Here is a 17,415-nt window from a genome sequence, read left to right on the forward strand (position 1 = left end):
AAAAAAAAAAAAGCACACAAGGAGATAAAACCAGAATGAATTTTTAGTTGAATATGTTTAATGGCCTTGAAAGGAATCAAAGCAATATATAAGATCTAGGCTCACTCTTAATTTCATTTAGCTCCAACTCCTTCTTGATATAATGATATTAACACTCAAGATTCTGAGAACCAAAACAACTTAACTTGCAAACTGCTGTCCTGGTGTGATCTCTGGGCTCTTTTCTGCTGTTCCAGGCATACATACTCTTTAGAACTGATTGAAGATAACTTCATCCCAGCAGCACCAAACTAGAACAAATAGATCCCTCACTTCCCACTAATCCTCAACTTGTGTTTCCGATGTCTATGTACAGCTTCATCATACACAACAAAGAAACTTTCTTCAACAACGCCACAAGAAGTAGAATTGTGCATCATATTTTGCAAAGAATAAAGTATGAAGAAGGAAAAAATAAAATTGGTAAGTAGCATATGAGTGTTACAAACTACATTTGGCATTGGGAATGATATAGACCCTCTCTTGACCTTATTAAGTTTGAAGTCTAGAAATTCTTGTAAAATATTTTATTTAAGCTGGGCATGATGGTGCATGCCTTTAATCCCAGCACTTGGGAGGCAGAGGTAGGTGGGTCACGGTGAGTTTGAGACCACCCTGAGAATACACAGTGAATTCCAGGTCAGCCTAGGTTAAAGAGCAAGCTAAGAGAGAGAGAGTGTGGTATGCACACCAGATGCTTGCACCACTTTTGTGTCTGGCTCTACATGACTGCTAGGAATTGTACCCCAGTTGGCAAGCTTTGCAAGCAAGTGCCTTTCACCACTGAGCCATCTCCTCAGTCCTAGAAATTCTTATGATATATAAAACCTCTAACTGCTCCCTTGATGGATAATTCACAAGAGCAATTTTTTGCAATATCTTTACATATCTTCTTCAAATAGTATTTCATCTCATAGAGAAATTCCCTCTATTCAATAAACATTTATAAAGCACCTATCTTGTACCAGGCACTTAACAAGATTAAAGATATAAGCAGAATTCTTTCTTTGAGCTTGTGTTTAAGAAGTTAAAGGGAAAAGTAGATAAGTGAATATGATTATTAACAGATAAAAAAAAATTCATAAGGGTAGTGTTACAGGAACAGACTGGTAAAGCTAAACAAGATTCAGTGGCTGAGGAAAGCTTCCTGGAGAAGCTGAAATTTTAGTTTTAAATTTGAGACTTGAGTGGTAAGGAGCTACTGTGGGATGATAGGGATGGTCCAAGGATAGGCTGTCCCAGACAGTGGGATTCAGAGGTGAAGTTGTCCCACATAATGATCACATCTCTCCTATTCAGCAACCTTCACAGTATGTATTTTAAGCTTTTTCATGAGACCCTTTCTGTACTATATTACCAAATTTCTTGCCTCATTGAACAAGTTATTAAATATTAGAATGGTTTGGGTGGTTCTGTCCTTATCTCTGTCCCAGGAAAATAATGTTATTGATAGCTTCAATAATGATCTGTATCAGTCAGGGTCCAATGAAGGGACAAAAGCACCTATGGCATGAACATGGAGAAAGCAATATAAATACGGAACAAGCAAATAATAAAAATACTTAACAAGGGCTGGCAAGATGGCTTAGTGGTTAAGGCACTTGCCTGCAAAGCCAAAGGACCTCGGTTCAATTCCCCAGGAGCCATGTAAGTCAGATGCACAAGGTGACACATGCGTCTAGAGTTCCTTTGTAGTGGCTGCAGGCCCTGGAAGGCCCATTGTCTCTCTTTCTGACTGTTTCTCTCTCTCTCTCTCAAATAAATTAAAAGAGTACTTAACAAGCAAAGGATTGGGGTCATGGGGTATTGTCCAGTCAAGGGTAAGAAGAACACTAAAGAATAAAAGAATAGTGGATTAGGAGTCTCCCTGGCAAGGCTGAGGTCCAGAACTATTGGCAGAGGTACAACAATGGCAGTGCAGCTTGAAGGAGGCTTGCTAAGGATATGCTGTCTGGAGTCCCGGGACAAGGTGGAAGTGGGTCACTGAGGAAAGTGTTCAGCAGCACTTCCCTGTAAAGCCACCTGTAGGGATACCAGGAAATGTGCCTGGACCACTACACAGCAGGGGATGATTCTATGGAAGTGCGTGCTGCAGAAGTCTGCTGAGAGCAGCACGCTGCTATCAGGAGCGAATCCCCTTCCTCCATCAGTGTCCCTCTAGTACCATCAGCTGACATCCTTCCCTGTGACAACCTGGAAATATCAGCATGGTTCAGCTCCGTTGTTGCAAAGCAGGCAAGGAAGGTGTATCAGGAGCTGAAGAGCAACACATCAGTTGCTGGCACGTAGCCAAAATTACCACCAAACTTTCTATGGAGTAAGGCTGGGAAAAAAAAGTATTAAGTGTGTTAGCCAGGGAGTCAGGAACTTCAAACATCCCTAGTCTGGAATTCTCAGCCAAATCCAGCCAAACGACATTTAACAGTTTGTAAATGTAAAGCCTGACACTCAAACTCAGCCAAACATCCTCCCCAGCGTTGAGTGGGAGAAATGTGGCTCAACAGCATTCCGAGAGGAACACATTTGGGAGCTAAGCAGGATGCAGGCTTGTTGTGAGTCACTAGCATGGCACTGCCAAGAAAGAGAGAGCTATTCTGATGTAAGTGAGCACACCCCATTCTCTGTGACAATGGTTTATCCTCAAGCTGTATCTTCTCCATGAAGGCCTCTGCAAAGAATTCCTACTTTTTCTTCCCTCTTTTGGACTTTACGGCAATTGTTTTACAGTGTTTGTTAGTCATACACAACTCTTTTTATTGTCGTGAACTACTTTCCGTCACCTTATGCATACAATCTGAAGAGAATCGCTGTTCACTGTGTTGTCTCCTGAATAATTCAAACCTCAATCACATTTTTCCATGTTAACTCATTATTTAAATGATTTTTAAAACAAACTAGGGTTGGGCTATATATACTTTTCTATATTTCTTCAGGTTAACACTGCACCATAAATATAGCCAATTACAAACTAAGTGAATGAGCCAGGCATGGTGGCACACACCTTTAATCCCAGCGCTAGGGAGACCAAGGTAAGAGAATGACTGTGAGTTGGAGGCCAGCCTGAGACCACATAGTGAATTCCAGGCCAACCTGGGCTAGTGCAAGACCCTATCTAAAAAAATAAATAAATAAATAAATAAATAAAACTAAGGGAGTTAATGGGAAATTGGCAATGGTTATTATGGATTACTTCGTAAACTTCAAGTAACTCAAAAAGCAGCACCTCCACTAACATTATTGTCATTCTCAACATAACACCTGAGTGTGCTGAGCATCTGCTGCTGAAAAGTGCTGGTACCAATAATACACTCCTTAGTTGTAAATAAGCTTCCTTATTCTTCTTTACATTAACGTTGTCAGCTTAATAGTGTCTCTCATATGAAAGCATAATCGGTGATTGCTTGTTGAACTAAGTTGGAAATCTTTTAGTCTTGTTAGTGAAAGAATTTGAAAATGACTAAGAAAAAAGTTCCAGGACAATTTTATTAGCAGAGAGAAAAACAACAGGGTAAGCAAACTTCTGAGATGAGAAAGATAGATAGTATAAAGAGAGAAATCCATGCCTTTTGAGTTAGGGTCCAAAAAGCAGGCAGGTTCAGCAAGGGACACTGGCGAGCAGCTGTGAGGTGTGAAGGGAACCTTCAGGAAAACAGTGAAAAAACCCCAAGAATTTGGGCAAGTGAGATTCAAAGAAGACAAAGAAAGGGAGAAAATGAAAAGTCATACTTTTTAGTTCACTCAAAACAATAGTCAGGCTTAGCACTGAAGAGCTACAGGCAGCTGCCTGAATTAAAGATCCTCTAAACATAAGTGATGTCTTACTTTCATTACCCTTACACATCTAAAAACCGTGTACATTGATGCCATATAGCAATTATTACATCTTTTGATTTTAGAGAGAGAGATGGGTAATTGGCTTGCCAGGGCTTCAGCCACTGCAATTGAACTCCAGATGCTTGTGCCATCTAGTACACATGTGCAATCTTGTGTTTGCCTCACCTTTGTGCATCTGGCTTGCATGGGATCTGGAGAGTGGAACATGGGTCCTTAGGCTTCACAGGCAAGTGCCTGAATGCTAAGCCATATCTCTAGCCTTATATCTATTTTTTATCCTAAATTGTGAGTCTTTTAATAATTAATCAAGTGAAAATGAAAGGAGAATGGAGAGAACGTTTCAGGGTTCTCAAGGAGCACAGGAAATATTGTATTCTTTCTAGTCACAAAGAGTTTGGTTATTAAAAACTCTCAGTTGATGTGGAAGAACAATTCTATTGGAGGAGTCTAGTCAATGACTTCAGCACCTTAAAAATGGCAGTGAGGAAATGGGAATGATTCATGAGAAAGATCTCATCAATAAATAAATTGTTGAGCAATTGTGAACCCATGCAATATGCTGAAAAATACAGACTGAAGCAACAAATGACCTGTTGATCTAATATTTCATTGCCATCTTTAATCTCACAAATGAAAGAAAACATGCTAGAAGAAGATTTAATTTCTTGATAGAATTAATGTTCATCCAATGTGATTTTCTGCCTGAAACTCTTTCTGAAAGTGTCACCTTGCATGAGGCACCATTTATCAAAAGGAGCAAAAAAATATTGATTTTTAAGACATGATTCATAAAAGTATTTTAGTGGAGTGTAAACTGCCACTAGGTAAGATTTTCAACCTTGCTCTGAATTTATTTTAACTGTGAAAATCAAACCTAGTAAAACCTAACTTTCAAAATAGATCAATTAATGGCTTAACAAAGATTTATTTAACTACATGTGTCTAAAAACTTAATCTTAAGATTGACATGAATTTTCAAATGTTGTGTTCAGAGGTAAAGTTAGTAAAGTTTATTATAAACTTTAAATATAATGGGGGCTATAGAGATGGCTTAGCGGTTAAGGCGTTTGCCTGCAAAGCCTAAGGATCCCAGTTTGACTCTCCAGGACCCACATAAGCCAGATGCCCAAGGTGGCACATGCATCTGGAGTTAGTTTGCAGAGGCTGGAGGTGTGCCCATTCTCTCCCCCTCCCTCAAATAAGTAAATAAATAAAATATATTTAATATATATGTATGTATATTACTTTCTCACTTTGCAGGCCTTAAATCATAAATCACAATGACTTTGTAAAGATCATCCTCAGAATTTCTTATTAGGCTCCCATGAAGCTTATTTTTTGTAGGATCATGAATGTTCAAAAGTTATTAATAGGGCTAAAAAGATAGCTCAGTGAGCAAAGCACCTTCCATGAAATTCTGAATACCTCAGTTTGGATCTCCAGACCCAACATATAAGCCAGAAGTTGTGGTATTCATACAAACATAATCACCATATAAAAATATATTTTTTCTGGAGGAGGGGGCTGGAGAGATGGCTTAGCAGTTGAGATGCTTGCCTACATAGCCAAGAGATCCAGGTTCAGTTTGCCAGAACCTACATAAAGCCACATGCCCAGGGTGGTGCATATATCTGTCATTCACTTGCAGTGGCTAGAGGCCCTGGTGTGCCCATTCTTTCTATCTGCCTCCTTCTGTCCCTCAAATAAATAAATAAATACAATATAAAAAAACTTTAAAGCCGGGCATGATGGTTCAATCCCAGCACTTGGGAGGCTGAGATAGGAGGATCACCACAAGTTCAAGGCCACCCTGAGGCTACAGAGTGAATTCCAGGTCAGCCTGAGCTAGAGTGAGACCCTACCTCGAAAAAACAAACAAACAAACAAACAAAAACTTTAAAAACTATATTTTGAAAGTTATTAATGATACATGTGAGTTTTCAGCAGAGATTATAAGACATCAAAGCTTTCTACATAATTAATAATTTATACATGCACTACAAATGTAGTTGTTGAAAGGGCTTCTGGATGCTAGACAAAATACACACACACACACACACACACACACACACACACACACAGGAAAGGGAGCACTCAGCATATGTGTCAGAAATTACCCAAGGTCAGAAGAGACATCCAAAAGGATTTCCTGTGAGACCTTAACAACTCCTAATTCACAAAACAATGAGAGAATACTCAGGAAAGTCTTGCATCATTCGTAAGGAATACTTGCTACTAGATACCTAACAACGATACAGTGCAGCATTCAATAGATCATGATCCTTACAAGTAAGCTATCTGTATCTGAGATCAAAGCTCAACAGTATTCCCAGAAATACCCAGTTGGCTAATAACACCAGTTCTTGTGAAGCTGACGCAGGACTACAGTGGATTTAAGGCCAGCCTGAGCTACATAACCCAGATTGGACTACAGAGCAAAATTCTGTCTCAACCATAATAGGTATCACCTATAAAGGGAAAAAAATCATAATCCAACCAAGATTATTAAGCATAAAAACAAGGAGAATAATGTGACCTATAATAATAGAAAAATAAAGCAAAAACCTACCCAGAATGTGCAAATACATACATCAGTGTTAGTATACAAAGACAATGAAACAGTTAATGTTTGAAAAAGTAATGACTGAAAATTTTCTAAACTGATAAAGACCATAAGCTCACAGATCTAATAAATTAGCACTGAGGATAAGGAACATGAAAATTACACAAAGGCACATGTGATCAACTTGCTCAAAATCTATAATAAAGAGAGAAATCTCAAAGAAGGAAGAGTTATAGCTAAACAAGCCAACACACACAAAATCGAGTCATAAAGAAATTGGTCCCCAACAGCAGAAAAACAAAAAATAGAGAAGAGAAATAAAAAAGTGAGATTGTAGACCTTCATCTAATCCTGTCAACAACTGTAAATGCTCTGAAGTCTTCACTCTAAAAGTCAGAGGTTGATACACTGAATAGAAAACAAAACTCAACTATTAGTTCCCTAAGAGAAATGCACTTTAAAGATAAATAGGTAAGTAGGTTAAAAGTCAAAAGATGGCATAAAGCATGCCATGTTACTAACCAGAAGAAAGTCTGAGACAGTATACTCTCGGTGATGGTTAAGCTGAGGTTGTCAACTTGATATCACCATGGAAACAAGTCTCTGGTCCTGTATGTAAGGGGCTTTCTAGATTAGATTATCTGAGGTGGAAAGACCCACGCTAACAGTGGGCAGTGGCACCCCGTGGCCTGGGTTCTTGGGCCGTATACAAAGGAGAGAGCCGGTGATCAGCAGCATTCCTCTCTCTGCGTGGACGGAATGTGACTCAAGCTGCTGCTGCCGCATCTCCTCCACCGTGATGGACTGCAACCTGGAACAGAAATACACCTTTCCTCCCTGAAACTGACTTTCATCAGACATTTGATCTCAGAATGAGAAGCTGACCAATGCATTATCAAAGTAAATTCAAGTGCAGAGGACGTTACCAAAGATGAAGATGGTTTTATCGTGATGAAGAGATTGCTCTCTCAGGAGGAGGTAGCAGCCCGCAGTGTTTGCACACTTCACAGCAGAGCTTAAAGCTGCAGGCTTTAAGTTCGAAGAAGTCACAGAAGAAAGCGAAATTGTTGTCAGAGACTTTAATACCACTTCCTCAATAATTGATACAATAAGTAGAGATGGAGAGATGGCCCAGTGGTTAAATGAGCTTGCTTGCAAATCCTGATGGCCTGGGTTTGATTCCCAGGTCCCATGTAAAGCCACATGCACAGGAGGTGCATGCTTCTGGAATTTGTTGGTAGTGGCAAGAGGCCCTGGCGTATGTTTTCTCTCTCTCTCTCTTCTCTCTCCTTTCAAATAAATAAATAAAAATAGTTTTAAAATACATAAATAGGCCAAGACTTGACCTAATTGAACTTCTAGACAATCGCACTAGACAATAGAATATACATTTTTTTCAAGTACATATGGAACATTACCAAGGTGGACCATATATGGGGGCAGAAGCTAAGAAAATTAATTTATAAGGATTTAGATAATATATATAGTATATTCTTTGACCATAATGGTATGTGTGTGGCTATGTGGAGAGTTTCTCCTCTGGTCAGGCTTCTGTGGTACTCTGAATAACTATTTTGTTTGAGTTCCCATTTCTCTTTCTAGAGTTGGGGAATTTCCTGCTATAATTATGCTGAGTAGGTTCTCCACACAGCCACACACATCCCAAAGCGGGAATACAGGAAGACATTTTTGTGATCTTGGGTGAGTTTATGATTTTTTTCAAAGTATGACAGTAAAAAAAAAAAAAAGCACAATTCATAAAAGAAAATAGATAAACTAGAATTCATCAACCTAAAAATTTGGGGGGAAAGGATTGCCATTAAGAGGGGAAAAAAAAACGAATGCATACACTAAGAGAAAAGTATTTTCAAAGCATATGTCTAATAAATGAATTATATCTAAAACATACTTTAAAAAAAATCCCAATCTGGCTGGGCATTGTGGCGCACACCTTTAATCCCAGCACTCACTTGGGAGGTTGAGGGAGTAGGATTGCTATGAGTTGGAGGCCACCCTGAGACACATAGTGAATTCCAGGTCAGCCTGGGCTAGAGTGAGACCACACCTCTACAAACCAAAATAAATAAATAAATATCCCAATCTGTGTTATAAAATTTCTTCATGGGCAGAAGACCTGAACAGACTGCAGGAGATCTGCCAGTGGCAAACAGGCACATGAAAACATCTTCAACATTATTATTCACCAGTGAAGATTAAAACCACAGTGAGAGCTCATTACCTGCCTATCAGAGTGGCTGAAATTGAAAGACCTAATAATAAGTATTGATGAGAATGGAGTGGAATTTGAACGTTGATACACTGCTAAGGAAATGTAAAATTGTGCAGCTACTTAATTAGAAGCCACATGTGGTGGCACATGACTGTAATCCCACCACTTAGGAGGCTGAGGAAAATTCCAGGCCAGTCTGAGCTGTGCAGGGAGTTGTGTGTGGAAGCATGGCAGATTACACCATGTCACAATAGAGCTTTGGATGAGATGGAAATGTCGTGGACCCTCTGCACTGTGTTGATGATCTCCTAAATGTGTACAGCTGATAGAACTCACTAACTGGGCATCTTAAATGTGTACTTTGTCATATATGCCAGTTATATCTCAACCTCTCTCTAACACCTTAAAGGTGTCTTTAAAAAGGTCAACACATCTACTCACTCTTCCTTTAATGGATTAGATAATTGAAGCTTGAAGAAAGGAGACCTTGTCCAAAGTCATGCCACTAGCCCGAAACAGAGGATGTAGAATTTTCCATAGTGAGGCTTCTGGACAAAAGTGGAAGAGTCTGGGTAGAAGCTTGTCTTTCATTCACGGTGCATCACTCCATTTCTCTCAGTGCTTTCCCTTCCTTGGGAGGAACATGATTATTAATACTGTACACAGCAACTGAAATAATCAACAAAATGAATAGACAACTTAGAGAATGGGAGAAAATATTGCAAACCATACATCTGATAAGGGATTTAAGATTCAAAGTATTTAAGAAACTTACCCAACCCAATAGCAAAAAAGGGGCAGATAATTTGGTTTTAAAATGAACAAGGATGAGGCTGGAGAGATGGCTTAGCAGTTAAGTGCTTACCTGTGAAGCCTAAGGATCTCGGTTGGAGGCTCGATTCCCCAGATGCACAAGGGGCGCACACGCCTGGAGTTTGTTCATAGTGGCTGGAGGCCCTGGCACACCCATTCCCTCTCCATCTATCTGCCTCTTTCTCTCTGTGTCTGTCTGTCACTCTCAAATAAATAAATAAAAATAAACAAAAAATTTTTTTAAATGAACAAGGACTGGAGTAGGCATGTTTTTTCTAAAGAAAACACACAGTTGACCAACAAGTTTATGAAAAATCACTCAACATCATGAATCACCAGAGAAATACAAATGAAAATCACAAATAAATGCCCACTTCACACGTGTTAAAACTAGATTGTCTGTTATCCACAAGTGAAGAGATGAGCGCTCATGGGAGTGTGGGGGAGGGAAAGCCTTCCACTCCACCAGTGGGAATGCAAGTGATGCGATCAGGATGGAAACCAGTGTGGAGGCCTCACAAGAACTTGAAAATGGAACCACCATCTGATCCAGTTATCCACTATTGGGTACATATCCAAATAAATCAGTATGTTGAAAAGTATTTCAAAGACAAACCCTCATGTTCATTCAACATTATTCACAGTAGCCAAGGGGGGAAAACAACATTGGTGTTTAAAGGCAGATGAGTGAATAAAGATATTGTGATATTGTGATACAACGGAATGTTAGTCATTGGTAAAAGGAAGAAAATGCTTTCGATGACATGGAAGAACGTGGAGCACATTGTGCTAGGTGAAAGATTTCACTTACATGCAGAGTCCTAAAAAGTCAAGCTTTCGGGAAAAGTGAAGAGTAAAGTCGCCATTACCAGGAACTGGGTATGGGGGAAATGGGAGAGATGTTAGTCAAAATGTCTAATGATGCAGCTATAAAAAAAAAAAAACCAAGATCAAGAGATCTAATCATGGATGGTGGTGGGTGACTTACTTTGTTTATGGTGATCATGACACAATGTGTATGTATATAAAATCATCACAGTGTAACAGTTTAAGTATAATATATTTTTGACAATTAAATATTTAATTTTTTCAAAAAAACTAAGACTTGATTAAAAAATGAATTGAGCCTCATTTCCTAGTAGGTAATAGCTATCTTTCTAAACCGTTGCTATTGCCATCACATCACCTGTGAACGGCGGTGCTGTTTCTCTTGGTTTAACCTTGGGCACTGTGGGGATCAAACTCAAAGCTAACTCATGGCTTACTTGTTACTTCAGGACTGAATCGCTTGCTTACCAATGGCTCCTATGAAGCTGCTTTTCCCCTGCATGAGGTATTGTATTGCCTTTTCTTCCACCCTTTCTTCAATTTCTTGTGAGTAAAATTGGCTTCTAGGGATAGCCTTTAATTTGCTGATAAGGCACTTCTTCGGAATGAAGTTAATTTGTTCAATGAGTAATTAGAGAAAGTCTACTTGTATTATTCTATCTCTCCCTAGTATCAATTTATTTCTGTATGTCTTCTGATATAATTGAAAGAATGCTTAAAACAAGAGTTACTCAGCAAGAGTTCAGAGAAATGGCTTAGGGGCTCTAATTCCAGCAATTAAAAATGCATTGAAATTCCCAGAGGGGGGAGACATTCTTCAATTATCTAGTCTTTGAAGTAAATAAATTTATAATGATTTCTTGAGAGAACAAGAGGAAACCATTGTGCATAGTCTCGGATAACCAAAGGGTGATAAATGGAAACTGACAATACTGTACACATCATTATAAGATACATGTGTTGACATTTTCTTTGTGTGCTCAACAGTAAATGTAATGATTTTAATAAGTCATGCGTTGTGACTTTACCAAGTATAACTGTCCTAATCTTGAATTCCCCTATAACATCTTGGATTATTTAGCCTGGATTTTGTCCCGGGTTTTCAGGAACACAATCCTTGTGATTCTAGAGAGACTGTCATTTCAAGGGACTGAGCTCCAGTTTCCCCCTTGGTCACGGTAATATCCCAGCATTGTAGTTCCCGCCACCTTACAACCAGCAAGAGGTGAAACTGCCAGTGGATTTTGGAGGGCAAATCTCTCCAAAGCAAACTCTGTCTTGGACTTGTGATATTGATTTTTAAACACAACACCAGATAGATGCCAATGATGAGGCAGACTCTTTAAAACCTTGTTTATAAAAGGGAGCCTTATTTACCAGGGAAACTAGAAGCTGTGGCCTCAAACCCTATTTGCAGGTTGCCGGGAGATATTTGAAGAATGCCAAGCCAACATTTTGACCACGATTCTCTGGAGCCATGGGAACTTGTTTCTGAATGCCTCAGGCACATTCTCCCTAATCACTGTGAGACTCCTTATAGTTATTAGTTGGCATTTCTTAAAAAAGAGTTTCAGTAGATCCTGTGTGTCCCATGCCCAGTTCTGCTCAATGGTAAAGAGTAGTTTCCAAACTATCATCAGGGGCCAAAACACCTTTGCAAGGCAAGCTGAAAATGAAAATGTCTGAGGAGCATAAAGACCACACAGGGTCGCTCATGGTCTTCTCTATGACTTACATCTCAGTAAAGCTCTGTGAGAAGAGAATTTCCAAATTAACAACAGCGGATGTGATAATCATCCTACCATTTTTTTTTTCTCTTCTAAGTTCCAGTTTTACGGAATTATATTGTTTAGGCCCAAAATAACTTTGTGAAGCTGAAGGGAAAACTATCGTTGCCCCTTTTCATGTTAAAACTCCAAACAGAGCTCTTCTTTAAAGGTTAACCTTCCCATATCACATGTAGTGCACAGGTGGCTGGGCTGAAGCAAACCTAGATCCCAGTTCAGCCCAGATCCTTTGAGAAAAGGCTTGTGGGTTATTGTAAGTATCACTTTGCTTCTGGAAGGTCCATGTCCTGGGTGTGGAACTAGGATTTCCTAAACTAACCTCAGAAAAATACCCATATGTATGGCCCTTGGTCTCCTCCTGGTTTCTAAGGAGGCTGAATTAGATTTGAATCACTAAAATCCAAGGGTGCCTTACACCTTTTACATTCTAGGATTTTCATGTCTGTAAAACCACATGAAAAGACTACAACTGTAACCATTTTCCAGCTACCCTATCTTAAGAGAGGTAGACAAGAGAACTCACCAGTGTTGGGCATGACTTTGGGGCCAGACTGTATCCTGTTTCAACTGTGCAAGAAAACCCCAGTAGGGAGATGTTATTTGTTCTGTGATGCATTAGAGAAACCAAGGCTCAAACTTAGGAGGCTTGTCCCAAATGGTCCTGCTGAAAAGCAGCAGAATTGAACCTGAACTCGGTCACACCTGACTGGTTCCCATAAGCACATGCTTTTTGCTTGATAACATTAGCGGCAAGACCACTCCAGAAGAATCAGACTGCCTCCCCCTTAATAGAGAGGGATCCTTCTTGCTACTTCTGATGTAAGAGAGTGTTCCCGTCTGTGTTTCCTCGCGGCTGTATGGGTATCACTAACCGGCAGTGGTGTTCTTGTCCCAGGGAGGTTACAGAAGTAAAAACTCCATCCGAACCCATGGCGCAGTCAACCATCGACATCTCCTGTATGAGTGTTGGGCCTCCTGGGGCGTGTGGTACAAGTACCAGCCTCTGGATCTCATAAGGTGAGGTGCTTTTTTAAAGAAACTTTTGATTGATAACTTCCATAAATAAGGACAGCATACCATGTTCATAATCCCCTCCCACCATCCACTTTTTTCCCCTCCCAAATTTCCCCTCCACTGAATCCCTTCTTTTTTCCAACTCTCTCCTATTTTGATGCCATCATTTTTCCCCCTCCCATTATGCAGGCCTTGTTTAGGTGGAATCATGTTAATCACTGTGAGGTCATGAATGTCGAGGTTACTTTGTGTCTGGAAGTCAGTTTTGTAAGCACTCCTCCCTTCCTTTGGCTGTTAACATTCTTTCCACCACCTCTTCTGCACTGGTCCCTGAGCTTTGGAATGTGTGACAGAGATGTCTCACTAAGTACTAAACACTCCATTGTTACTTCTTCCCTGCACTTTGGCCAGTTTGGGGTCACCGCAGTGGTTACTGCCATCTGGGGAAAGAAGCTTGTCTAACCAAAAGTGAGAGTAGCGTTAACATATGGGCATTGTTACAGTCCGGTTCACATTGCTGTTAGAAATCACCCAACCAAGAGCAGCTTCTGGGAAAAAGAGTTTTATTTTGGCTTATAGGCTTGAGGGGAAGCTCCACGATGGCAGGGGGAAACGATGGCATGAGCAGAGGGTGGACATCACCCCCTGGCCAACATAAGGTGGATCACAGCAACAGGAGGGTGTGCCAAACACTGGCATGGGGAAACTGGCTATAAAGCCCATAAGCCCACCTCCAACAATACACTCCCTCCAGGAGGCATTAATTCCCAAATATCCATCAGCTGGGAACCTAGCATTCAGAACACCTAAGTTTATGGGGGACACCTGAATCAAACCACCACAGGCATAAACATAAGTGTTTAGAGGGCAGTTTGATGGATGTAATATATGCACTGAGCCAGATAACAGTAATTAGTTTCCCCCCAGTTGCAGATGTAAAGCTTTTGTTGAATGATGGGAGCATCCTGTCAGCTGGGATGAGTCACCCCTGGGCCAGACTAGGTCTGACATGCAAAGCCCTTCCTCTTCCTCTCGTGTGGCTTCTTCTAAGAGGACGACCAATCAACAGTGTTGGTTGTTCTTGGTAAACCGACCTTCTCTCTAATGGGGATGGTGTTTCCCTCACAGGGCCCTTAGGGGCAGGGGATGGAAGGGCCAGCAGTGATTGTCCAGGCCTCTTACAAGACACTGTGAGGAACAGGTCACCAAGGTGACTGTCATGGACAAATTGCTCTGTATAGAAATAGCTGAGCGTGGTGGCGCACGCCTTTAATCCCAGCACTCGGGAGGCAGAGGTAGGAGGATCACTGTGAGTTTGAGGCTAGCCTGAGACTACATAGTGAGTTCAAGGTAAGACCCTACCTTGAAAAAAAAAAAAAAGTAGTACTGTCTACATAAGTCACTGACAAGATAGAATGGTGCTTACGACAGCTAAGCATTCTTGATATGAAAATCCAAAATGCCCCCCTTTAATGCACTTCGATCACTGCTATGACACAAATAAGTAGTTCTGCATCTGATTTCCTATGATAGGCCACAGATAATAGGCACATAATAAAAATGTGTGCCTTTGGGCTGGAGAGATGGCTTAGCGGTTAAGCGCTTGCCTGTGAAGCCTAAGGACCCCAGTTCGAGGCTCGGTTCCCCAGGTCCCACGTTAGCCAGATGCACAAGGGGGCGCACGCGTCTGGAGTTCATTTGCAGAGGCTGGAAGCCCTGGTGCGCCCATTCTCTCTTTCTCCCTCTATCTGTCTTTCTCTCTGTGTCTGTCGCTCTCAAAAAAAAAAAAAAATTAAAAAAAAATGTGTGCCTATGTATATAAGGTACGTAGGAAACATAAACAAAATTTGTGCTTAGACTTGGGTCCAGTCTCAAAACTATTGTGTGTGTAAATACAAAATCCAAAAGCTAAAAATCTGAAATTTGAATTACTGCTAACCCCAAGCATTTTGGGTAAGAGATGCTTAATCTTTTATATAAGTAGAACACATGAGGTTCTGTTATTCTAAGACATTTCAGGCTTATTTTAATTTAAAACAAATAAGCTGTAAAAAAAAAAAAAAAAAGTATATTAGAGCCAGGGGGTGGTGGCACACACCTTTAATCCCAGCACTCAGGAGGCAGAGGTAGGAGGATCACCATGAGTTCGAGGCCAGCCTGAGACTATATAATGAATTCCTGGCCAGCCTGAGCCAGAGTGAGACCCTACCTCGAAAAACAAAAACAAAACAAAAGTATATTAGATTTTAACCTATGAGATCTGTGCAATGAAAAATGTATGTTATTTCCTGTCTTTTTTTTTTTTTTCTTTTAAGGCAGGGTCTCTACTATAGCTTAGGCTGACCTGGAACTTACTCTGTAGTCTAGGCTGGCCTTGAACTCACAGTAGTCCTCTTACCTCAGCCTTCTAAGTACTGGGATTAAAGGTGTGTGTCACCATGCCAGGCTTTGATGTTTTAAAAAAATAGCTTAGATCTGTCCAACCTCCTTCTTTCATTGCAGCATCATGCTGGGACATCTCATTTACTTAGAGACTAGTTCTTTGTTATTGTTATTTCTTTGATTTTATACATATATATGGTAATTGGTTCATATATGCCCCTACATTATCCTCCCTTATCCCTTTCTCAGTCTCAGTGAAACTCTTCCTCCCCTGACTTACCAATAACTACCCCATGGAAGAGAATGACTTCCTTTCACTCAGTAATCACTAACTGTAATTAGCTCCCCAGTGAGGGGCTGAGCTTCATGAGCCTCTCCTCTATCCATCCTATCCGAAACTGAATATTGACTGACCTTATTGTGTGCATGTCTTATGCAAGTAGCTATAGCCGCTGTGAGTTCATGAGCTCCATGGGCATGACTATTCGCATGAAGGATCCCACAGCACTCCTCCCTACCCTCCAGCTCTTACATTTTTTTTCCACCTGCTCTTCCACAATATTTCCTGGGCCTTAGTGAGGATGATATATAACACATACATATAAATGGCTTAGCACTCCACAGTCACTTATTTTCAATCCTTTGACCAGTTATATGTCTCTGCAGTAATCACCTTCTATGAGTTTAAAAAAAAAATTAAAAAGGCTTGGGCTGGAGAGACGGCTTAGTGGTTAAAGCACTTGCCTGCAAAGTCTAAGGATCCACGTAAGCCAGATGCACAAGGTGGCTCATGCATCTGGAGTTCGTTTAAAGTGACTAGAGGCCCTGGTGCACCCTTTCTCTCCCTCCCTCCCCCTCCCCACCTCTCAAAAGTAATTAAAAATAATATTTTAAAAAATAGGCTTTTCTGACTATAACTGGGTTAAGTAAAAACAGTCTGAAACTCGTGGATCCCTCATTAAAAAGAAAGTTATATATAATTTCTTACACTATGGTGTGTTTCAATTATACCTTGGCCCTACAATAATAAAAGATAAAAAGCACTGCAAGATGGATGAAACAAAAAGGCAGTTCATCTCATATTCTATCCTCCTGGATAACAGTTCTTCCAACCAGAGCCGCTGTTGACTTGTGACACCACACATACTCTCCGTGGCCCAGGAAGACTGATGAATTACACCCAGTCTTTCATGTTGGTAACAAATGCACAGGTGATCTACCTGAGTAGAAAGCGTTTCCCAAGAGCAGGTCATTTTCTTTTGACTAGAATCAATGCACAACAAGCAGTGGGCAGAGGAAGGAATTAAAGTACATTTCCTTCCCAGTCTTGGTCCCATTAATTACAGGATTAATTAATTATAGGATTGTGTTATTAGAAATTAAAGATCTCTGCTACAGCAAACCTTCTCCATCCATCACAGTGTTTTAAGATTTTTGTCCCTGAGTTTTAAATATTTTTTTGGTTTATTTTTATTTATTTATTTGAGAGTGACAGACAGAGAAAGAGGCAGACAGAGAGAGAGAGAATGGGTGCGCCAGGGCTTCTAGCCACTGCAGAGGATTTCCAGATGTGTGCGCCCCCTTGTGCATCTGGCTAACGTGGGTCCTGGGGAATCGAGCCTTGAACCGGGGTCCTTAGGCTTCACAGGCAAGCGCTTAACCGCTAAGCCATGTCTCCAGCCCTGTCCCTGAGTTTTAATAAACTGCATGCTGCTGTTGCCTTCTCATCGCTGAGCAGAAGCAGGTTGAGGAAGGGAGGGGTTTACTTCAAGATCCAGTTTTGAGCGGGTTTCTTCTTGACAGGGGGAGCGTGGCAGAGCAGACAGCCAGGGTGTTTTGCCTTGTCACAGCAGCAGGGAAGAAGCAGCAAGAGTGAGCTAGTGAGTGGCAAGGGGGTCTTCCTTATATAATCCCAAGGCTTATTC

The 17,415-nt window shown here is 40.6% G+C and overlaps 1 protein-coding gene across 6 annotated transcripts in view; it reads left to right on the forward strand.

Moving 5' to 3' along the window:
- Ano4 (anoctamin 4) overlaps positions 1-17,415 on the forward strand; it is a 429,439-nt gene that overhangs the window by 335,418 nt on the left and 76,606 nt on the right. For all 6 annotated transcript variants that reach the window (XM_045153480.1, XM_045153481.1, XM_045153482.1 and 3 more), the window contains 3 exons: positions 356-462; positions 10,757-10,812; positions 12,990-13,111. In XM_045153480.1, coding sequence (XP_045009415.1) covers positions 356-462; positions 10,757-10,812; positions 12,990-13,111 — 285 coding nt within the window. The remainder of the gene's footprint in view (positions 1-355; positions 463-10,756; positions 10,813-12,989; positions 13,112-17,415) is intronic.

Source organism: Jaculus jaculus, chromosome 6 (genome assembly GCF_020740685.1).
Source record: "Jaculus jaculus isolate mJacJac1 chromosome 6, mJacJac1.mat.Y.cur, whole genome shotgun sequence".
NCBI lineage: Eukaryota > Metazoa > Chordata > Mammalia > Rodentia > Dipodidae > Jaculus > Jaculus jaculus.